The 24090-nt window shown below is 37.5% G+C and overlaps 3 protein-coding genes across 3 annotated transcripts; 1 reads left to right on the top strand and 2 right to left on the bottom strand.

Moving 5' to 3' along the window:
- Positions 1-6084: 6084 nt before the first annotated feature.
- LOC142177093 (uncharacterized) lies at positions 6085-6798 on the bottom strand. The gene has a single exon (XM_075245556.1). The coding sequence runs from the start codon at positions 6796-6798 to the stop codon at positions 6085-6087; it is 714 nt and encodes a 237-aa protein (XP_075101657.1).
- A 24-nt stretch (positions 6799-6822) lies between these two features.
- LOC142177092 (uncharacterized) lies at positions 6823-8652 on the bottom strand. Its single transcript, XM_075245555.1, has 4 exons — positions 8172-8652; positions 7777-8039; positions 7561-7719; positions 6823-7206 (listed from the first exon to the last, which is right to left on the bottom strand). The coding sequence occupies exons 1-4, from the start codon at positions 8650-8652 to the stop codon at positions 6823-6825; spliced, it is 1287 nt and encodes a 428-aa protein (XP_075101656.1).
- A 6155-nt stretch (positions 8653-14807) lies between these two features.
- LOC107764985 (protein trichome birefringence-like 26) lies at positions 14808-20301 on the top strand. The gene is made up of 3 exons (XM_075246312.1): positions 14808-15218; positions 15830-16107; positions 19285-20301. The coding sequence occupies exons 1-3, from the start codon at positions 15017-15019 to the stop codon at positions 20059-20061; spliced, it is 1257 nt and encodes a 418-aa protein (XP_075102413.1). The 5' UTR covers positions 14808-15016; the 3' UTR covers positions 20062-20301.
- The last annotated feature ends 3789 nt before the right edge of the window (positions 20302-24090 follow it).

Below are 24090 nucleotides of genomic sequence, written 5' to 3'. Positions count from 1 at the left end.
GAACGGAGAACTCATGCCATGTAAGTGGTGTTGCACCTACTAGCCTGCGCCTATCATAGGCCTCCCACCATATGAAGGCAGCCCTAATAAACTGAAAAATAGAGAATGAGACCCCACTAGTCTCTAGAATACCTGTCATGCGAAGAATCCGCTGGCACCTGTCCAAGAAGTCCTGGGCATCCTCAGACTCAACCCCACTGAATGATGGAGGCTGGATCCTCCCAAATCTCTATAGTCTCCTCTGCTCATTATCAGTCATAACGGGACCCACCTGGGCCTGAGCAGCTGCAACTAGCTGGGCTGGTAGTACCCCCGGTGTCTGAAGTCCCTGTATCACCTGCTCTGGAGTAAGGGCAGTGGGAGTCTGAGTACCTCCCCCGGCCTGAGAAGTGGCTGCTGCGGCAGGAACTGAGACCGCATGAGCAAGGCCACTGCAAACAGTCAATATTGGGGCTAGAGGCTCCTAAATGCCTGGAATCACAATAGGCACAGGTGGTGCTTGAGCTGGTCTCACCGGCTCAACCACATCTCGAACTTTCTCCTGAATTGGGGCAACTAGTGGATTTGCAGGTGTTGTTCTAGCTGTTGTATGAGTTGCACCTCTGCCCCTACCACGACCCGACCTCGCGTGGCCCTAGCCGGTGGTACTGGTGGTTGTCTGTCATGTCCGGTAACACCTATCCTCACCATCTATTAGAGAATAGAATAATAGAAGTTTAGTTCCCGGAATTAATAAATACGAACGACAAGAATACAAGAATGTGAAGTTTCCTAAGGGTTCGGCAATATAAGTACAGACGTCTCCGTACCGATCCGCAAGACTCTACTAAACCTGCTTATGACTCGTGACACTTATGTAACCTAGGCTCTGATACCAACTTGTCACGACCCAAAACCCGACATATCGTGATGGCGCCTATCATGGTACTAGGCAACCTGATTTCTCACACATACCAATATTTTTAAATCCCAAATATACGGAAATAGGTTTAAATAAGTAAGAATTTCGAAAAAAAACTAAATATAAACATCGTAACTCAGTACAAAATTCTCCCAAAAGATGCGGGTGTCACGGAGTACATAAGCATCTACATAACCACACGGTTTAACCAATGGAACACTTTCTAGGAAAATAGAATAGTATAAATAAGACTAAAAGATAAAGGAGGAGAGTCAAGGTCTGGGGACGCCAAGGCAGCTACCTCGATGATCTCTGAACTGATGAAACACCAGGAATAAGCAACCGCCGTGCCCGAAAATACCTGGATATGCACACGAAGTACAGGATGTAGCGTGAGAAAAATATCACAACTGCTCCAATTAGCCTACACGATCGCGAACCTTCCCACGTGATCGCGTATAAGGAAACCAGATCAGTGCACCAGAAAATTTCAGCAATTCTCCAAGTCCAAAAATTGATCTGTTAACCATACGAAACTCACCCGAGGCTCCCTGTACCTCAACCAAATATACCAAAAAATCTTAAAACACGATACGAACTTATTCCTGCCTTCAAATCACATCAAATAGCGCTAAAACTATAAATCGCGCATCGATTCAAGCCTAAGTAACTTTTGAACTTCTAACCTCTACATTCGATGCTGAAACCTACCAAATTACGTCCGATTGACCTCAAATTTTGCACACAAGTCACAAATGACACAAAGGACCTACTCTAACTTCTAGAACCAAAATTTGAGCCAGGTAACCACAAAGTCAATTCTCGGTCAAACTTCTAAATTTTCAAAGCTTCTAATTTTCCAACTTTCGCCATTTCAAGCCTAATTCAACTACGAGCCTCCAAATCACTATTCTGACATGCTACTAAGTCCAAAATCACCCAACGGAGCTAACAGAACCATCAAAATTCCATTCCGGAGTCGTTTACACATAAGTTAATATCCGATCAACTTTTTCAACTAAAGCTCCCAACCTTGAGACTAAGTGTCTCAACTCATTATGAAACCTCTCCGGACCCGAACCAGCTACCCCGGCAAGTCACATAGCAACTATTAAGCATAAAACGAGCAGTAAATGGGGGAACGGGGCTACAACTCTCAAACGACTGGCCGGGTCGTTACACTTGTTGAGAGAGAGAGAGAGAGAGAGAGAGAGAGAGAGAGAGAGAGAGAGAGAGAGAGAGAGAGAGAGAGAGAGAGAGAGAGAGAAATAAGAAATATTTTTTTTGTAATTTTGAGAGAGAATAACTGAAAGAATGAGATAGAAAAACACAGATAGCGTATTTAACACTTTAACGGTAGTGTATACCATAAATACCTATTTTGCTATAAAAATAAAAGGTAGCTATAGAAAATAATATTTTAAAAGGGTTTTGATTTATAATAAATATAGTGTATACATTTGCTAGAGGAGGTAAAGTTTTCTTATTTTTTTCATCCAAGTATGATAAGAAATTATGAATTAACATTCAATTAACGAACTACAAAATTACTGCTTAAAGTAATTTAGCAAGATACTCGTGATCTAGACAAGAACTACTAGAGTATGGTTTACTTATAATGCAGCAAAATAATAATTAGTTGCAAATACCATATTTTGCCAATAGCAGCATGAAAAAGGGGTTCATGTCTGATTTACAATATCCTATGTATATATTTCAATTCTAATCAATGTTTCAAAACTTAGTTCTAACCGAATTCAAGTGGGCGTTTGGACATAAAAATGGTAAAATTCCGAAAAAAGTGATTTTTTTTTTAAAGTGAAAAATGGTATTTGAAAACTAAAGTTGTGTTTGGTCATGAATATAATTTTGGGTTGTTTTTGAAGTTTTGTGAGTGATTTGAGTGAAAATTTTGAAAAATAGTTTTTTAGAATTTTTTCAAATTTTCGAAAAATTCCAAAATTCATCTTCAAGTGAAAATCTGAAAATTTATGGTCAAACACTGATTTCGAAAAAAATAAAAATTTTCTTATGTCCAAACGGGCTCTAAGTTTAGCACATAGTTTCGTAGAGAAACATAGTTTATAAATTAAGAGTCAAGATAAGTTCAAGTAATTAGGGATCGGAGAAGGTCATATCCCAAAAAATCATGTTAGAATCGATCAAATAAGTAACAATTAAATTTCTCTATGATAAGATTTGGACTCTTAGACTGGCGAAATAAAGAAAAGAAAAGAAAGGACTCTATTGCCGACCCTTGAGTGGCAAAAGTCTCTAAATGATCACTGCACTTTCATGTGTCAGCATGTTAATAAGTTAGTAAAAAAGAGGGTCTGTTGAAATGTCTAAGAAAAATATGTGTGTTTTTTTGTCATTTAAATTTTTCTTTAAATGGGTTAGGGGTTTTACGTAATGGACTAATACAACAATGATAACAACAACCCAGTATAATCTCACTAGTGTGGTTTGGGAGGGTAGTGTGTATGCAGACCTTACCCCTACCCTGGAGTAGAGAGACTGTTTCCGATAGACCCTCGGCTCCCTCCCTCCAAGAACTCCCCACTTTGCTCTTGGGGCAACTCGAACTCACAACATTTTGATTGGAAGTGGAGGGTGCTCATCACTAGAGCAACTCACTCGTGTAACGTAATGGACTAATAAGTAAAGAAAAAAGGATTCCTTTGCAACATAAAGAATCTTCAAACACAAAAATCAAAACCTAAGATCATGACACCTTAATGAGAAGTTCCGTAAGGTGCATAATTAATACTCCTTCCGATCCACAATAAGTGATTAATTTACGTTTTCATTTTGGTCCAAAATAAATGTCTATTTATGTAATCAAGAAAAAATTCAATTTGTTTTTACTCTTTTACCCTTATGTGCATATCCCTAAAAAGTTTTCTTACTCCTCACATTAATATTTAATTAAGGATAGTTTAGTCATACTAGATATTTTTGTATAGAATTTAGTATTTTCTTAATGAGCATGCCTAAAGCAAACTGGTCACTTAGTGTGGACAGGAAGTATTTAATAGAATGAATTTCAATTAGTCATGTACTCCCTGTTTGAGAACTTAGAATATTATATTGGGCATTAGTTTATTTCAATTCAATTCAAGAGTCAGTTTGACATATTTATGCGTCTGATGTAAGAGATAATGATAGCCTTATGCCTATATTAACAAATAGATTTCCAAAACAAATATTGCCTTCAAATTTAAGATGTGCTTTTAATAGGAGTAGTAATATTCTCTCATACAATAACTTCGAATTATCATACCTAGGGGCGAAACCAAAATTTTTCATTGGCTCGATTTCATCAAACGGTCTCATCATAAGAAAAATTGATCTTGTAAGTATGTGCTGTTAGAAAAATAGGTAAGTAACGGATAATTAAAGGCTTTAAGGTATGAAAGATCACTATTTTTTAAGAGTTATTGCATGTATATACTTTAGGGATTATAAGCAATTCTTTATCAGGATACAGTAAAGTCTAAAAATGTACGTGCAAATTAAATACGCTACTTCTGAGATGTCTGAAGAATTGAGAGAGAGAGGTGAAGAAGATGACATACAGAGAAGAAGAAGAAGAAGAGAGAAGGAAAGCTCAGTTGAGCAATTATTTCATTCTTTATTCTGTTAAAAAAATAAAAATGAAAGATACACGTGAGTTATATACACCGACTTCTCTTAGCTGCCACTAACTGATTCTCTAACTAATTAACCTCTCCACTAACTACTTGCTTATCTATCTAACCACTTATAAATAATACAAGATTCAACTCTTTCAAGTCTTGTTACTCTCAACACTCCCCCTCAAGCTAGGTGGTGCAAACACATTGAGCATTCCTAGTTGGAACAAAGGTATTCATGCTGAACTCTACTTAGCCCTTTGGTTAGCAAGTCTGCTGGTTGCTCTTTGGTGGAGATGTACTCAGTTCTTATCAGCCCCTTTTGTATTTTTTTCTCTTACAAAATGGCAGTCAATCTCTATATGCTTTGTTCTCTCATGGAACACTGGATTGGCTGCTATTTGCATTACTGCTTTGTTATCAATGTGAACCTTAACTGGAAGTTCTACTTCTACTCCAACTTCTTTGAATAGTCCCAAAATCCATGTTAACTCTGCCGTTGTGGAGGCTAGACTTCTATATTCTGACTCAGCTGAGCTTCTAGAAATAGTACTTTATTTCTTGGACTTCCAGGATATTAGTGAATCTCCAAACTTGACAAGAAATCCTGTTACAGATTTGCGAGAATGTGGACAGGCTGCCCAATCAGCGTCACAGTAGGCTGTGATCCTTTCGTCTGCTTTACTTGACATAAGTACTCCTTGTTCCGGATGATTTTTTACATACTTGATCACTCTTAGGGTAGCTTCAAGATGTGATTTCTTTGGTTGATGCAGAAACTGACTTAAGGTCTGCACACTGAATGCAATGTCTGGTCTTGTTATGGTTAAGTAGAGTAGTTTGCCTATAAGCCTCTGATAAGAGCTTGCATTAGATAGTAACTCATCTCCCCTGGCTTGGACCAGCCAAGTGATCATCAAACTCTTTTGTATTGAGCTTTGCATTTGTTTCAAGTGGTGTAGATGCTGGCTTTGATGCTCCCAGTCCTAGTTCAGAGATAAGCTCCAGAGTGTATTTTCTCTGGTGCATTAAGATTCCCTGCTTGGACCTTGCAAATTCAATCCCTAAGAAGTATCTTAATTCTCCTAGATCCTTCATTTTGAAGGCATGTTGCAAAGAAGATTTGGCTTCTCTAATCATTGCTAGATTGCTCCCAGTAATTAGCATGTCATCAACATAGACTAGGATGAGCACAAGATCACTTCCTGATTCTTTGATGAACAGAGAGTGATCATGCTGACTCTGAGTGAAGCCAAACTATAACACAGCTTCTGAAAGTTTTGCATTCTACTGTCTAGGGGCCTGCTTGAGACCAAATAGGGATTTGATAAGTCTACACACCTGCTGCTCCCCCTGACTCACAAAGCACTGAGGCAGGTCCATGTAGATCTCATCATGCAGATCACCTTGGAGGAAAGCATTTGACACATCCATTTGATGAATGTGTCAGTGTTGCATAGCAACAATAGAGAGAATGGTTCTCACAGTAACCATTTTGACAACAGGAGAAAAGGTCTCCTGATAGTCAATGCCTTCTCTTTGGTTATATCATTTGGCAACCAGTCGAGCTTTAAACCTGTCAATGTCACCAGATGCCTTGTACTTTATTTTGTATGCCCATTTGCATCCAATGGATTTCTTGCCAGGAGGTAAGGTCACAATATCACATGTATGATTATCCTCTAACGCAGCAATCTCAGACTTCATAGTAGCCACCCATCTGGGATCTTTGATTGCTTCAGTATAAGAAACAGGTTCAACCTCAAGAGAGAAAGAGGCAATACATGCTTTATAATGAGGAGACATGTGATCATAGGATATATAGGTTGCCAAGCCATAAGGAGTGTTTTGATTTGCATGAAGAGAAACAAAATCCTGCATCCATAATGGTGGATGCTTGTCTCTGGATGATCTTCTAAGAGCAGGAGGGCCAACTTGAGGTACCTCAACACCTAGTGAGATAGCAACTAGTGATGAACTAGCACTGGAGTTAGTGCTGTTAGGAGAGGAAGGTGTTGGGACTGAGAAGTCATGCACATGAGAGTTCTGGTTGGAGTCTGTTGAAGCATCTTGAGCACACCATTGCTCAGTAATATGTGGTAAGGTAGAGGAAGATGTATCAGGAAACACATGCTGTTTGTAAGAGGAGAACTGCTGAAATGGAAAGATATCCTCCCTGAATGTTACATCTCTGTTGACAAAAAAAGAGTTAGTTGACAAGTTAAGAAGAATGTAACCCTTATGTGTAGAAGAGTAGCCCATGTGAACAGCAATGATAGCTTTTGGTTAAAGCTTATCAGTCTCATTGACAACCTTGGCATAGCATAGACAACCTAGGACTCTAAGGTGGCCAAGCAATGGCTTCTTCCTGTGTAGTAACTCATAAGGTGACTTGTAACCTAGCTGTGAAGATGGCATCCTGTTAATGAGATAAACAGCTGCCAACATACAATGCCCCCAATACTTTAGAGGAATACAACCTTGAAACCTTAGAGCTCTGCACACTTCTAAAATATGTCTATGTTTTCTCTCAGCAACTCCATTTTGTTGAGGAGTATAAACACAGGTCCTTTGATGGATAATGCCAAGGTTTTTGAACAAGGCATGGCAGACAGAATTGACAAATTCAAATCCATTATCAGTCCTAACACACTTCACTTGTTTGTCAAACTGAGTTTTCACATACATCAGGAAATCATGTAGGACAACACACACATCTTACTTGAGTTTTAAAAGAAAAATCCAAGTCATTATAGAGTAGCCATCCACTACAGTTAAGAAGTATCTATTATCATTAATAGTTGCAGTATTATAGGGTCCCCATACATCCAAATGTAGCAAGTCAAAGGAAGCTGCACTTTTATTTGTACTAATGGGAAAAGGTAGTCTAGTAAGTCCAGCACATGGACAAACAGAACAATTTTTTACAACAGAAATACAACTTTCCTGTTTTATTAAGAATAGTTTGTTTAGAATTGAGGAGGACACATGACCAAGTCTTTTGTGCCATAGCTTGAGATCTACATTTGTAGGTGTTCTCTTAGCGAACATGTCCTGATTTTGTGTGGCTGCTAGTGATGTTTCTGTAGCATGCTTGTTGACAGTTAATGAGCTCCAAGAGAGTAATATGTAGAGGCCTTTATCTTCTCTACCAATCGCATTCACCCTCCCACTGAAGAGATCCTGGAATATACAAAAATCAGGATAAAAGGCAACCAAACACTGCAACTCTTTGGTTACCTTTGATACAGACATCAAGTTAAACTTGAATTGTGGTATATGAAGCACATTTTTTATCACACTTTTGTCTGAGATAGCACTGGTACCAACATGCTTAACATAAGAAACATCACCATTAGGTAAGAATACCTTCTTAGAGTAAGGAGGATTAACTTTGTTAAATGAGGTTAATAGGCTAAGATCAGATACCATGTGGTCAGTTGCACCTGTGTCAATAATCCACTCTTGGATATTATCAGTAGCAAAGAGTGCAGTGCTTATACCTGCAACATTGGCAGTAGAATAAGAGCTGGAAGTCTTGTTGAGAAACTAAAGTATTTGATCATATTGGTCCCTAGTAAGAGTTAATGGAGCATGTGGAAGTTCCTCATTCATTGATGCAGATGAAGTTGCACCATTGCCTCTAGTGTTGCCCTCTGAAGTGTGCATGTGAGGTACTTCTGGAGTACAGCCTGTAGTAACATACATTTGAGGTGTAGAATTCTTTACAATATTGTTAGTCTTAGAAAGCACATTGTAAGCATTACTGGCAGTGGTAGGTGCTCCCCCTTTCTTCTTGTATTTGTAGTCTGATGGATAGCCAATGATCTTGTAGCAATTCTCTTTGCTATGTCCCTTAAGCTTGCAAAATTCACACTGTATGTTATAATTTTTCCTGAATTTCTGACCGCCAGTTGGTTTAGCACTATAAAATATTGTAGATTCATAGTGACCAGCATGTACATTATGTAGAGGTCCTAGAATGCCAGATATTGCTGCTATAGTTCTTTGACTTTCATCACTAACTAACATAGCATACGCTTGAGTTACAGATGGTACTGGTTTCATCATAAGTATTTGGCTGCGTGCTTGTGAATAGGAATCATTCAAGCCCATGAGAAACTAATAGAGTTTCTGTTTGTGCAAATGTACAATAAAATCCCTACACTTAACACAGTCACAACCAGGTCTAGGCACAAGTGCCTCAACTTCATCCCAAAGGTCTTTAAGCTTGGAATAGTAAATAGAAACAGAGAAAGTACCTTGACTGAGAGTAGCAATTTCTCTGTGCAGATTGTAACATCGAGTATCATTTACCTTATCAAATCGCTCTTGTAGATCCATCCATACTGCATGTGCATTGGTAGCATATGCAATTCTACTGATTAGGTTTGGAGCGACTGCATTCATTAGCCATGAAAGCACAATTGCATTGCACCTTTCCCACTGGTACCAATACTTTTCACGAAATCGTTCCTTTTTCCACCTGCCATCCACAATTCCGAGCTTGTTTCGATCAAGCAAAGCAATTCTCATAGATCGATACCACAACGAGAAGTTGTCTGTACCGGTGAGTTGAAACGAGATAAGAGAAATTTCACTGGTATTTGCAGGGGCGAGATACATATGATGACTAGCAGCAACTGTAATTCCTTCTTCAAATTCATCATCAGATGAAATTTGAGGATTATCGGTTACAGTAGTTGTATTTCCTAGCTCCAAATCATCTTCCGCTATTGTTGAGCAAATTAGGGTTTCGATGAAGGAATTTAACAACTAGAAATTGAGAAGAAAATTCAGAGAATGCAAAAGTGTTGGATCGAATTGATTATGAGCTAATTCATAGCTCCTTGCTCTGATACCATGAAGAATTGTGAGAGAGAGGTGAAGAAGATGACATACAGAGAACAAGAAGAAGAAGAAGAAGAAGAAGAAGAGAGAAGGAAAGCTCAGTTGAGCAATTATTTCATTCTTTATTCTGTTAAAAAAATAAAAATGAAAGATACACGTGAGTTATATACACCGACTTCTCTTAGCTGTCACTAACTGATTCTCTAACTAATTAACTTCTCCACAATTCTCCATCAGGATACAACAAAGCCTGAAACATACGTGCAGATTGAATACGCTACTTCTGGATGTCTTCCGTATATATAAATAAGAAAAGGAGATATTTTCTAAAGAGTTGCCCCTTTTCACGAATAGCCACAACTTTTCTGTTAATTCAAAATTTAAATTTTAAATAACAAAAAGTTGTTCCAAAATAAAATACGAAAATAAGATCAAAGCCAACTAAATGGCTTGTGGCCATCGATGTGGGACTCCCACATATTTACAAAGCCATCGATGTGGACTTAATGGACTAAGCTTTATAAAGCCAACTAAAATGACTTGTGGCCATGCATCGATGTGAGACTCCCTATTTACAAACTACTCTTAACATGTGCTTCGTACTTTCGTTGGACATTTGTAATGTGGATTAGAAAAGATGATACTAATTAAGCAATAAACAAACAGGAATGTTGGTAATGAAACCTTTTCAAGCATTTTACTTTAGTTAATTTACTTTTAAAGCTGGGTAATCCAAGGGGATACTAAGCTATATGAGGGTGCTATATGAGGGTGCTTATGGTTCGATTTGGATTGAATTTTCTCTAAAAAAAATTAATCAATTAAGTCGGGTTTTTAAATATTAAAAACAAATCAAATCAATTAATTCGGTCCTTCATCGGTTCGATTTTATCAAATTTTTCAGTTGTTATCGGAGTTCTTTTTAAATATATAAGATACAATACTAAACACATATTCTAATATCTATATTCGAGCATAAACCAAGGCCAATTAATCTTCAAGAGAAGTTGTCGTTTACTAAGATATTTTGATTACAATTGAATTAGACATGATGAATAACTTAAGGATTCAAATAAAGATAAACTATTAACTATAATTTTTAAATAAATATTTATATAGTGAATAAAAAGGGAGATGCAATACGATAGGTTCTTACAGAAAATTCGACTCGTTTCCTTCGTAGTATGGGGTAAAGAACAATATGGTTCCAGGTTAATGTTTAATGCAGTTATTAGCTCCAGCTGTCCTCTTGTGGTATACTCTAAATTTGGAGCTCCCTAAATGACATACATTTGTAATTATTTTTCTTTAGTCCCAAGAGGAGCTAGTTTTTTTTTCTGATGATAATTCTAATAACTTTTTTAATTTTAAATTACTTTGTAGTGCCAATATTTTTTATGTAATACGTATATAGATATTTAATTATTATTTCAAAATACTTTTTGAATGAATAGTAGGCTTTAACTCTTGTTCTCTGAATGCCGGAACTTTATTTGGGACAAAGCAGTAATTATCTTAAGATTTTGCCCTTCAATTTCTTTTTGATATAATTTATTTACTCCTATTGTTTAACAAAATTTTACATGCTACGGCTAAATAATGCACCATATTTATTATAAACCAAAATACTTTAAATATATTACTATTATTTATAGTTACCTTTTATATTTTATAGCAAAGTACAAATATATGCATACAACTGATCCCTCAACCCTTTCTCTCTTCTCCCTCAACTTTCGCTCTCTTTCTAAAATCCTAGATCTGGTTCGCCGGCGGAGGCCCACTAACACCGTTGATTCAGTTTCCGATTGACTCAAAACGAAGCATTTTTCCATCTGGTTTTGCCGATCAAAATCCATTTTTGGTATTTGGGTTCTCCTTCTTTGGAATCCATGGCTTCTTCTCCGGAATTCAGGAAAAAACAGCTTACTTGTGAGGCAATGTGTACTTACAACCTCTACGATAAGCAAGTGAATGTTGCAGGTGCATGGCGAACGGTTCATCAAGCCATTTTTCGCCTCAACTCCCTAAATAGGAATAGGGGTAGTTTAAAAATAGGGATAATCAATTCGCACATGATTGTGATAGCCCTCTCAATACCTTATTGGAGCTTTGTAACTAGTGGCCAGTTTCCCGTCGCATCAGCCATTTCCCAGTGCGCAGAGCCCCAGCGAGAATCTATGGCTTCTTCTGCTTCTTTGCTCGTCCTTTGACCCATATTCCGATTTACTCAAAACGAAGCATTTTTCCATCTGGTTTTGCCGCTCAAAAACCATTTTTGGTACTTGGGTTCTCCTTCTTTGGAATCCATGTCTTCTTCTCCGGAATCTATCGCCTCTTCTCCTTCTTTGTTATTCTTCATTTTTAGTTTTAATATAATGTATACAGTGTTTTGCTTGGCCGAAAGACGCCATCTCCGACGAACTTTCTTCTCTTCTTTGCTATTGAGTCCATTATGTATTTTTCAATGCAAATACATTTTTTTGTATTTTCGCATGTATTTATGTATTTCGAAGGTTATTTTTTATGGTAGATCCTTGTATTTTTTAATTTTTTCTTGTTTGAATACAACCGAATTAAATACAGTAAATTGAATACAGTGTAAAAGCAACTACGAATGAATATAATGAATTGAACACAACTGAATATCATTCCATTTGTGATTTGTTATTGTTTGAATACAATCAAATTGAATACAATTTAAAATAGTTAAGAATGAATATAGCCTAATTGAATCACTACTAAAAAAATTAGTTTTAGCGACGGACAAATTATGCAGCTAAACAGAAGAATCCGTCGCTAATCTCATTTAGAGACAGATTATCAAGAAATTCTGCTAGCTACGGGTGATTTAGCGACAGATTAGCGACGACGTTCGTAGCTAATTCCAGTTTTTTTGTAGTGAATATAGTGTATACAACCAAATTGAATAATGATATACACCTCATTTCTTGATTTTTTGTTGTTTGAATACAACTGAATTCAATACAGTGAAATTGAATACAATATAAAATATATAAGAACGGAATACATCCGAATTGAATACAGTGTATACAACCGAATTATACAATAACATACATCCCATGACAAGCAATTAGTAGCTACAAAATGTGATTAGCTAAATTATAGCTACGCCCAGCAATAAGCCTCCAAACAATAGTCATTTCTAAAAGTTCCACTTGTTTAACATGCCATTTCAATACAGAAAAAAAATATGTAACATTCAGAGCTGAAATCAATTTTCTCTCGAGCTAGAGCTAGATTCAAGTTAGATTTAAACCAACAAAAAAAATGAGGTGTTGAAAAGAAGCATAAAAGAAAATCAGATCTACCATTTGTTGCAATTTTAATAAATTTTACACATAAATTTATGCTCCGTTTTGCAAGTACAGGGCCAAACTTTATATCCGCCCCTGATCCCACAAGTAAAATATGAGGAAGATAATGTGTATAACAAGAATACTTTATCTTATTATACAATGTAATTTTTACAAATGCGATTCAACTAATTGTAACACAATTGAAGAAGTATCAGGAACTAAGGATGGCATGTGGGCCGGTTAGGACCGGGCCCGGCCCAGGACCGCAAGCCCAAATGGGCGGTGGGCCTAAACGGTCCTAATCGGATAGGACCGGGACCGTGAGGAGGTGGGCTGGGTAGTGGTCCGGTCCCATAGGCGAGGCCCGCGAGACCGGGACCGGTTGGGAAGTGGGCCGGTTCAAGCGGTCCTAAACGGGCCTATCCGGGCCCAAGGACTAATTTTTTTTTTAAAAAAAAATCTGCCACATTATAGTCATTATGACATTTAAAATATGGCTGTTTTACCTGCCAAAATAGCCGTTGGCTATTTATAAATAGGCATTCAACCCCCCAACTTTGTTTTAACCCCAATTGTTTTATAATTATACTTTTTCTTATATATATATGCATCCTGCCAAGGCCATGTCCTACCACGTTCGACGTCGGGCCATGGCCACATACGACTACGCCCTGCCATGTCCCGTCATGTCCTGCGTCGTGCCATGGCCATGTCCTGGCACGTCCGACGCCGTGCCATGGCCACGCCCTGCCATGTCCTGCGTCCTGCCATGGCCATATCCTGCCACATCCGACGTCGGGCCATGGCCACGTACGACCACACCTTGCCATGTCCCGTCATGTCCTGCGTTGTGCCATGGCCATGTCCTGGCACGTCCGACGCCGTGCCATGGCCACGTCCTGCCATGTCCTGCGTCATGCCATGGCCATGTCCTGCCATATCCGACGTCGGGCCATGGCCACGTACGACCACACCCTACCATGTCCCGTCATGTCCTGCGTCGTGCCATGGCCATGTCCTGGCACGTCCGACGCCGTGCCATGGCCACGTCCTGCTATGTCCTGCGTCCTGCCATGGCCACGTCCGACGTCGGGCCATGGCTACGTACGACCACGCCCTGCATGTCCCGTCCTGTCCTGCGTCGTGCCATGGCCATGTCCTGGCACGTCCGACGTCGTGCCATGGCCACGTCCTGTCATGTCCTGCGTCGTTCCATGGTCACGCCCTGCCATATCCTGCCATGGCCACGTACGACCACACCCTGCCATGTACTGTCATGTCCTGCGTCGTGCCATGGCCATGTCCTGCCACGTCCGACGTCGTTCCATGGCCACGCCCTGCCATATCCTGCGTCCTGCCATGTCCTACGTCCTGCCATGGTTATGTCCTGCCACGTCCGACGTCGGGCCATGGCTAAGTACGACCACGCCCTGCCATGTCCTGCCATGGCGACGTCCTGCCATGGCCATGTCCTGCCACGTCCGACGTCGGGCCATAGCTATATATATATAAGTTATATTCGATATATCGAATATAACTTATTTTTGTCTTTAAATTTGAATTAAAAAATTTAGGTCACAATTCTATAATATAATTTACAAGGAATTGCCTTAGATATTTTTATTACCATTTTTTTCTCTAACTTCTATAAAAAAAAATTAAAAATAAAAAGTATCTGTTAGGCCCACATAGACCCGTTTGGGCCCACATAGGCTCGGGACCAGCTCACATAGGCCCGGGACCGTTAGTTCGTGATCCCGATCCCAGACCGGTTCCAACAAGAAGCCCGCAAAGTCCGGGACCACTTAGGACCGACCCACATAGGACCGACCCACTTAGGATCGGGCCCACAAAACCCACTTAGGATCGGGCCCGGCCCACATGCCACCCTTAATTACGATCGAGTTAGTGGATCTTAAATATAAATAAATGCATAAACAAAAAGAAAATAAAACAGCAAAATCAGGTAGGCTATTTCGTCCTAGCTTTCAAATTTAGCGCAAACAGGTGATGAGGTGCAACATGAGAATACACATTAGTCCACCACGTCGCTTTTAGCTGAAGTCTACATTAATAGTATTCTTTTATACCCTTCTCTTCCTTCTTTCGTGTTATTTCCTTGAATTCATTCTCAACAAACCCCATATTTTTTCCCTTTCTTATTAAAAGTTAGTTTGGAATATAATTGGGATAAACACTCAATTGTCACATTTTTCTTTATACCATTATATTATTATTACAACATCATCTTAGTATTAGTATATTATTGTTTTCAAAACATATCGACACTTTTGAGAGACCAAAAAATCATGAAGGCAGTGATTAGCAACAACGTTAATTACAAGAAGCAATTCTCTGCAGTTTTTGTAAAGTTTGCTGTCTGTTTTCTGTTGATGGGTTTTGCTTATCGTTTATTCTTGTCCAGCTTTGTACAGTTTTCCACTGACACAGTGTTTGTTTCCAACAAGACATCCACTGATCTTACAATGGACAGAAGTACTTCACAAAATGGTTAGTTCAATCTTACCACTGTTATAAAAATTTGCTTCTTCAAATATCCTTCTTCATTTTTAATTTCTCCTTATTTTTTTCTTTAAGTATATTTTTTCTATATTTGAATTTTGTTGTAAAAATGACGTGGGTGGTTTTCTTTCACTTCTTTAGAGAAACATGGTGCTTGATTTTCTGTTTGTTGGAGTTGAAAGAACAAGTCTTTCATCAAATTCTGCTGTTTTGTGAGAAAAGCCCTCAAGAAAAGGAAAAAGGAATAATTATGGTAAAAGACGATTACTGGGATAACCAACTTAACTTTTTCAGTTAATATTTCCTCTCTTTTTTTTATTAAAAAAAAAACTTATGAAAGATCCATTTCTTGCGGTAGCGGAACCAAGATTTTCTTTAAGGGGTTTTAAAGTTTAAAGAAATAAATACATGAGGGGATTCAATATATAGTATATATACATAAAAAAAATATTTTTTACCTATCTAAAACAGTATAATTTTCGGCGAAGGGTTTTCAACTGACACCCCTTGATTTCTTGCATTCATCGGTTTGTTGTAAATATTTTACAAGTTAATTCTGTGAAGAGTTATTGACCTGATGATAGTCCATAATTTTGCAGGAAAATGCGATTTATTTAAAGGAGATTGGGTACCAGATACCACAGGTCCATTTTACACTAATCACACTTGCTATTCAATTGAAGCTCACCAAAATTGTATGAGAAATGGGAGGCCTGATACTGGCTATCTTTACTGGAGATGGAAACCCAAAGATTGTGAGCTACCTGAATTCAATCCCAAGAAGTTCCTTCATATGATGCGGGGCAAATCATTAGCCTTCGTTGGTGATTCAATTATGCGCAATCATGTACAGTCATTGCTTTGCATTCTCTCTCAGGTACATTTTCAATCTTGAACAGCCAAGATTATCAGAGTAATACTTGAATTCTACTATTCTAAGTTTGGGGTGAGGCTGCAGTGGTTCTAGGCAGGGCGGAGCTTTTTGGGGTGGGGGGCAATGGGGTTCGTCCTAGCCCCTTCCTATAAGGTCAATATTATTTTTTAATTATATACCGTAGATGATGAATCCTCTTAGTTTCGTCGTGTGTTTACTTCTTATATTCTAAATCCCCTTAGTGAAAATCCTGGATCTGCCACTGGTTTTAGGTTGCATAGTTTTGTATGGGTGTAAGTTTGTGGGAGTTGACAGCAAGGGAAAGCTAAAACAGAGGCCAAAGAGGTTCTTGGTCTGTTTATTTAGGCTAATTCTATTATTCTGTGTATGGGGTGAGGCTGTAGTCCGAGGCAGATATACGATTTAAACTTTAGGAGTTCAAGTTTTAAGATTCTTAGCATTAAACTAGTTTACTTTTTAAATTATGGATTCATAATGTAGTTCATATTTGCTAAAATTTTAGAGAAATTTTTACAATATATTCAAGATCTGAGTCAAAAATACTGGTTTCAAATGAACCCGTACTGTATGAACTCCATCCGCCACTGGCTGTAGTGGTTCTAGGTTGCGTTTGCAAGGTTATGGGGTTGACAGTAAGGGAAAGCTAAAACAGAGGCCAAAGAGGTTCTTGATCTATTGATTCCCCTAGTTGATTGAGAGTGCAAAGAATTTACCTAACGAAAACATCGCTAGTAAATGTAAAAGAGCAAACCAGACTAGATGAAAATAATTTCAAGTAAACAATGCAAAAAACACTCATTTGGCTGATCTCAAACTAGGTGAGAAGGCAAACTAACTCTTTAATGAAGGAAATTAGTACTAATTAGACATTTAGTAACTAAATGACAACGTGGGTGTAGGAAAAGAATGTGAGATATGAGTAGGGTAGTGCTAATTCTGCATCCACAGCTATTTTGGCTCCTTTTGGAGAACATCAAATCAACCATTTTCATTTGCTTTGAGACAAACTAATCCCTCAAGAACAGGCTCAAAAGCTCATTATTGTATGAAGAAATATTCCAGTAAAAGGGCATATTCTGCTGTTTGTACCAAGTTAAAGTTTAGATCAGCATAAGACATGTCTTTAATTAGAGTTAGCCTGACAAATGGACGAAAAGTTTCAATAAGAAAGTCCATTTATTGGTGCCTTCTATGTGTGTTATCTGTGATTGATCTTTGCTTTCCAGCTTTTTGTTCTTTTTATGTCATTCTTCAATAATGGTCAAGTCCAACACTTGCTAGCTGGTGAAACTCGTCATGACTTGGATGTTCTCTTTCAACTACTTATTAACATCAATAATTGCTCTTAAATGGTCAATATGGATCTAAAAGAAAAGTTGTTTGTCCTTGTTAGTTATATTCACTACTCACTAGAATTTGTTGGGACAGTCTTTTTAAATAAGCTGGCGTTGTATCTCTCAAATCATAATTTTGGCCTTCCTTTGGAGATGGGTTACCTTCTCATATTGGCCCTCACTGCTTTAATAAGTAATGTCACTCTCAGCTACACTAATATTGTCTTTGAATACAGCTGGTAAAGTTTTTCTAGTCAAAACATTTCATTTCAAGTTGTTAATCAGTTAAAACTTATTATCATACCAAACTACTTCAACCATTCTAGTACAGCTCAAATTTTCATGTTCCATCACTTGTGGGTGATGATGTCCTTTGACCAGGAAAAATGAGTAAAAAAGGGCGTACAAGGTATCTCACGTTCATGCCGGGTCCGGGAAAGGGCCGCAACCCAAGGGGTGTGATGTAGGCAGACCCTATGCAAGCATTAGTGGCTGTTTCCACGTTCCGAACTCGTGGCCTATAGGTCACACGGAGACAACTTTACCATTGCTCAAGGCTCCTCTTCGACCAAGAAAAATGAGTATTTTGGGTAGTGTAGAGTAGTGCTAATCAGGGCCGGCTATAGGGTAAAGCTTCTAAAGCATTTGCTTGAGGCCCCCAAATTTGGGGGGCCCTATTTTTTTAATACCAAAATAGGTTTATAGGTCGTTTTAGGAAAATAATAAGTAGTTTTTACCTTGAAAATTAGATATTTTTTTATAAAAGGAAAGAATAGATGTGTAACTAATTGAAGTGAGCATAATACTTTTTATAAATGTGAATTTCTTTCAAACCTTTTTTTGTATGAACAAAAAATCTAACAAGTGAAATTATTATATTCCACTTTTTACCCATTTTTTCATCAGAAAATATGTAGTACTAAATCATATTTTTACACTATTCATTTTCTTTCTTGGTTTGTCCAAGAGTTAATCGCTCGCATAACTTTATACTCTTATATATTCTCTTTCTTGCTTTTTTCGAGTTTAAGTCTGATAACTTAATAGGAATAGTATTTTTCGAAAACCCACATATCTTAAAAGTACTATTGATATCATATATCGTGCATTCTTTTTTATTTTTTCCTGAAGTTTCAAGCATTTTCTGTTATTGAAGGAGCAAAAAGATATCTTGAAATCAAGTCATCATTTTTCTTGAATTAAATCCTATTATTATAACTTTCAAGTGTTATTATCATCTCATTTTATTCTTACTTCATAGTTATATATTGTCTTTTATTCATTTATTAGAATTTAAATATGCCACGAAAAATATGAATCAAGTTGTTCAAAACTAAAATAAAAGAGTTAAAAACTATTTTAATATTGTCCAAAATATTTTTAGGAGAGATCGATTATAAAAAGTTATTAATAATTTTGTATCTCAAAATATTAGAAAAATAGAATTCAAATATATATATATATCACGTACGTGTGTGTGATTTGTTTTTAAAAAAAAATAAAGTTTAGGGCTTCTTACCAAAAAAAAAAATAAAGTTTAGGGCCTCTTATCAACATTGGCTTTAGGCCACAAATACTGCTAAGCCGCCCTCGGTGCTAATTCTGCATCTTTTTGAAAATGAGTATTTTTGCAACTCTCTTACTCACAGAAGCACTATTGAGTATTTTTGGAAGTGGCTCTTCGCTTTCATTTATTGTTTGCTTGCCTATCGTTCTGGGATATTCATTGCTATCTGGATTACGTCAAGTTCTAGTTATGTTATATTGGGTTGTCTAGTACATCAAAAAATTCAGTATCTGGATTCATGTTTACGTTGTCGTGCAGGAGGAACAAGGCGATGAGGTCTACCATGACAAACAATACAAAAGCAGAAGATGGTATTTTCCAACTCATGACTTAACTCTTTCAGTAGTTTGGTCACCTTTTCTTGTAAAAGCCACTATTTTCGAAGATAACAATGGAGTTTCAACCGATACAGCCCAGCTTCACCTTGACAAACTCGATGATGTTTGGACTCGACAATTTGACAATTTCGATTATGTAGTTATTGCTGGAGGGAAATGGCACCTGAAATCTGCAGTTTACTACGAGAACAGCAAGATTGTTGGTTGCCACAATTGCCCTGGTAAGAACATAACAGAAGTTGGATTCGAGTATGCATATCGCAAAGCATTGAATTCGACCCTGAAATACATCACAAGATCGAAGCACAAGGCGTATACTTTCTTTAGAACCGCGACACCAGATCACTTTGAAAACGGTGAATGGAACACTGGAGGTTATTGTAATAGAACGGGTCCCTTCAAAGAAGGCGAGATTGACATTAGAGACATCGATGAGGTAATGCGTAAAATTGAGTTGGAAGAATTTGAGAGAGCAGTGAGAGTAGGTTCTGAAGTTGGGTTGACAATAAAGTTGTTTGACACCACTTTCCTTTCGTTGCATCGGCCAGACGGTCACCCAGGAGTCTACAGGCAATTCCAGCCATTTGCAGGAGACAATAGACACACAAAAGTTCAAAATGATTGTCTACATTGGTGCTTGCCTGGTCCAATAGATTCTTGGAATGATTTAATGATGGAGATTTTGGTCAGCAGTTGAAATGGGAATTGCATCATTCTTTTCTTTCCTCAGAGAACTGTATTCATCTGCAATTTTTTTACAAGCACAGGAAAAAGAATCTGAGATGGCCTTTAATCATTTTTCTTCCAAATATTGATGGCCGCGTTGCTGCACATAAATCAGAGTTGGCTCAATAAATATATTTCCACTTCATGTATAATATACCCCTTCTCTTGGAGATTCTTTGATATAAATTGTAAAGTACGAGATTCCCTTTTATTTCTGCATTTTTCATATTTGAAAGCCAGAGGGAGAATACTAGCACATGGAGTAATATATAGGCGACCATTTATCATATTCTTTTATCAATTTTCAAATATTTTGGCCTGTTCACGTGCTAAAAACTTAGTTTTCGAAAGACCAGAAAAGCAGGCAACAACGTCCCTGTCGCACTTACCGCAACTATTCATCGCCTAAGCTGCTCTCAATCAGTTTTGCACCCTCGTCATCAAGAAAATTGCTTAGACAAAGTGGAAGATTGGATTATCATATCATCAGAGATGCCTGCTTTTAAGACAAAAGGGGTGTGGTGAAATGATAGACTTCTCCACCCTTAAACAGAATTCTCGAATTCGAGCTCTAAGAATAAAGTCATTTTGATAGAGGGTGCTAAATTCCCCCTGTATAGGCTTTCTATGGCGCGAAAATAGATTATTCAGATCAGGGTCGCGGACATGAATGGTTAAAAAAAAAAACAGAGATGCCTGCTTTTGACTGGGATAGCTATCCACTTCATTCTTCTATAGATCTTGTAAAGTTTCTATTGATAGTTATACAAGTACTATGAAACTTGGAACAATAACAAGATGCATTATTACTAAACCCACATAAAACTATCAGTTTTTGCTCAATATCAACTTTATCGAGGCATATCTCTAGGTGCTTTCATATTCTATCCCTGACCTGAAAACATCATAAAAACAGAGAAAATGTTCAGTCACATTCCAACTTTATGTGGCATATCTCTAGGTCTTTTTATATTCTGTCCATAGCCTGAATCACATCATAAGACTGGCAAAGTAGCCCATTGGGGGGCATTTAAAAGAGTATACCAAAAGCCAGCAAAACATAAAATGAAAATTTTCGTTATTGTTAGAAATTTTTCATTTTATTGGACTGAAATATTATATGAATCCAACAAAGGGGAAACCTCAAAGCAACAAAGATGACACATATCCCTCTACTTGGTTGAAGCTGCTTTCTCTTGCTTCCTTGGGTCTGGCTTAAGGAATGGGTCCTGCGAGTTAAATTTTGAATAAGATATAGCAGATAGAGAGATGGATATCAAAATAACTAAACCACCTTAAAGACAGAGATATGCAGCAAGCCAACCATCAGATATGCATAGTTGCTCTGTAAAAAACTATCAGCCACCAAAACAAATTGAAGCAAAAAGCACTGTACACTACTCTATTGATCCTTAATGATACCATATTGTCAAAGGTGAAAAGCGGAAAAAAGCGCACAAGATCTACTAGGATTTTAAATGTAAAGTGTAATTACACACACACGCAAAAAAAAAAAAGTATATAAATGAACAAATATATCAATCAATCTAGTATACCTCAATTCAGATTAGTTGAGGTTGGTTACAAATATCTTTTATTTATTTATTTGTTTGTTTGTTTATTTATTTGATAATCGAGAAATCCCCGAGAACTAGTAGAGCACGGTTTGAAACTCGATGGAAAATGGACTCGCCCCACAACCCCTCCTCTCCACTTAAATACTAAACCTTTGTCTGTGGTACGGTTTGCACATGTGACATGCACTTAAACTACACATCATGCGTTGCATACTTACCACTATACCAAAGTCCTGGCCCCTGGCCCCTGGGAGCAAGGTAGGTTACATACATGTTATAATCTATTCGGGTTCATTTTGTTGCAATACTAGATAATATGTGTGTACATATATACATAGCATACACACACACATACATACTTAAATATATACAAATATGCACAAACAAGATAAAACAATTATATGGACAAAGAAAGATTGAAAGTAAAATCATGCCAATCAAATTCATACCATATGCTTTATTTTTGTTCAGATACAAATATGTAATTTAAAGTTTGCAATTCAGATTTAATGGTTACTTTTTATTGTAAAATTTTAAATTCCTATTCCTTTTTTTCTTAATCAGTAAATTTTAATTTTGTAATCCTAATTAAAATATATATCATTTTGCCAATGACCTTTAAGGAGTCATTTGGTTCGCGAACAAAGTTATTCAGGGATCCCGCATCCAATGTGGGAAAAATAATACCAAAGTTTTAGTATAATATTACTACCAATATTAACTAATATCAATAACCAAACACTGGATAAGTATAATCCGAAATTCTAGACCAAACGACCCCTCATTGTTTAATGTCTTCTCTTTGAGAAAGAGCCCATGGACGCTGAGGTGTGTGCCTTAGTACCTTTGTGCCAATACCCATCACTGCCTAAACGAGGTGAAGTGCTCATCATACATTGCACTGGTTTCAGGGCTTATGACTGCCACGAGGGTGCCTTTAACGATAGCATGTCAAAGAATGTTTCCTTAGAAAGCAGAATGTCCAAACTTGTGTTAGTACTAACAATAGATATCACTAGCTTGCAAAATCAAGAGAAATAACCATGCTTAGCTTTATATCAGCCAGGTACTTCTTGATTAGAACCAACTGAGCTGGAGAAACAGCATGTGTTAAAAACTTCATATCTCTATTAGCGTCTACCCGGTCTAGTTAGATGCTGTGACTACTCAACAAGTTGTAATAGTGTGAATACTTTCTTCTATATTACTCCATTCCCAATATTCCATTATTACTCCCCCATTAATAAATACAAACAGGAAGTGCACGTAAATATCCAGAGCTCGTCAAGATAATCGTTTAAGAGATGGAACCTCCTTATAGCTTAAAAGAGCCATACCCCCAGAACAACGGGCTAAATGTTAGGACTTGGTCAGCAACCTAGTGATACTGCTTTTATGTTTAAAATGACATACCCCTGTTCAACGAAACACAAACAGCCAGCTTCTATGCTTTCATTTCAGCCTCTTAGCCAGAGATTGTTAAGATATCTAGTTCATAAGTTAAAAAGAAAAATGAAGCTCAAAAGTTGGCAGCAAGTTTACAAACCTAAGTCGAGAGCTTTCAAAAACAAATCAAAGAAAGTAAAGCAAAGAGAGCAAGAAAAGGAGTCCAACATGAAGAAAGAGTGATGCAAACTATTGCGATCATACCAAGGAAACCCAAGAGAAATTGGCAGAAGTGAGAAGTGAAACTGAATTGAAGAATAAATTTTTTTTTAATTTCCATTCACATACTCAGCATAGAGAATTGTAGCTATATATAAAGGGACTCAACATGTGAGGGGAGTACCGCTGAAATCACGTAAGTAATATGGCAGAGGGGTTGTATTGTAAGTAAGAAAACTAACAGACCAAAACAGGAAAAAAGAACTTCAGAAATAATAACCTAACAACTCTAATGAGTGAGCTCGTTTTTCTTTTTTCCAGAGCAGTTATTAAAGCCAAGCGACAAAGCAATGCGAATCGAAGGGTCACAACTTCATAGGCAAAGCCATGCACTACACATAAATGTGCGCTTCAAAGAACGGCAGACAAAGTGATTCCACTGAGAAACGGTTAATTCTTTGAATTTCAACTTTGAGAAGTTGGATAAATATCACCATTATTCTAAATTGAATGTTGAAATTAGTTAATTTAATTGATATTTGATTATCAAAGTACAAAATTTGCACTTCACTTTAAGCATGCGCTTCATGTCCCGCTTTTCAGTTCAAGCCCCATGAACTTTCTTTGCACCTTCCACTTTTACACTTTTCCAGAGAAAAATCAAATTCCCATCATCTTAGATTGAGGCAGACCCTATACTCCATTTTATCGGTTCCCAGTGGCGAAGCCACATGGTCATAAGGTCGTCGAAAAATTACACTGTGTACATAGGTAAAATATTACGTTTTAGAGGGATATAACACATACTTAACACCCTT

The sequence above is a fragment of the Nicotiana tabacum genome, chromosome 23 (genome assembly GCF_000715075.1).
Source record: "Nicotiana tabacum cultivar K326 chromosome 23, ASM71507v2, whole genome shotgun sequence".
Lineage (NCBI taxonomy): Eukaryota > Viridiplantae > Streptophyta > Magnoliopsida > Solanales > Solanaceae > Nicotiana > Nicotiana tabacum.
Note: the sequence above shows the minus strand (reverse complement) of the source record. Positions and strands in the feature narration are given on the sequence as shown.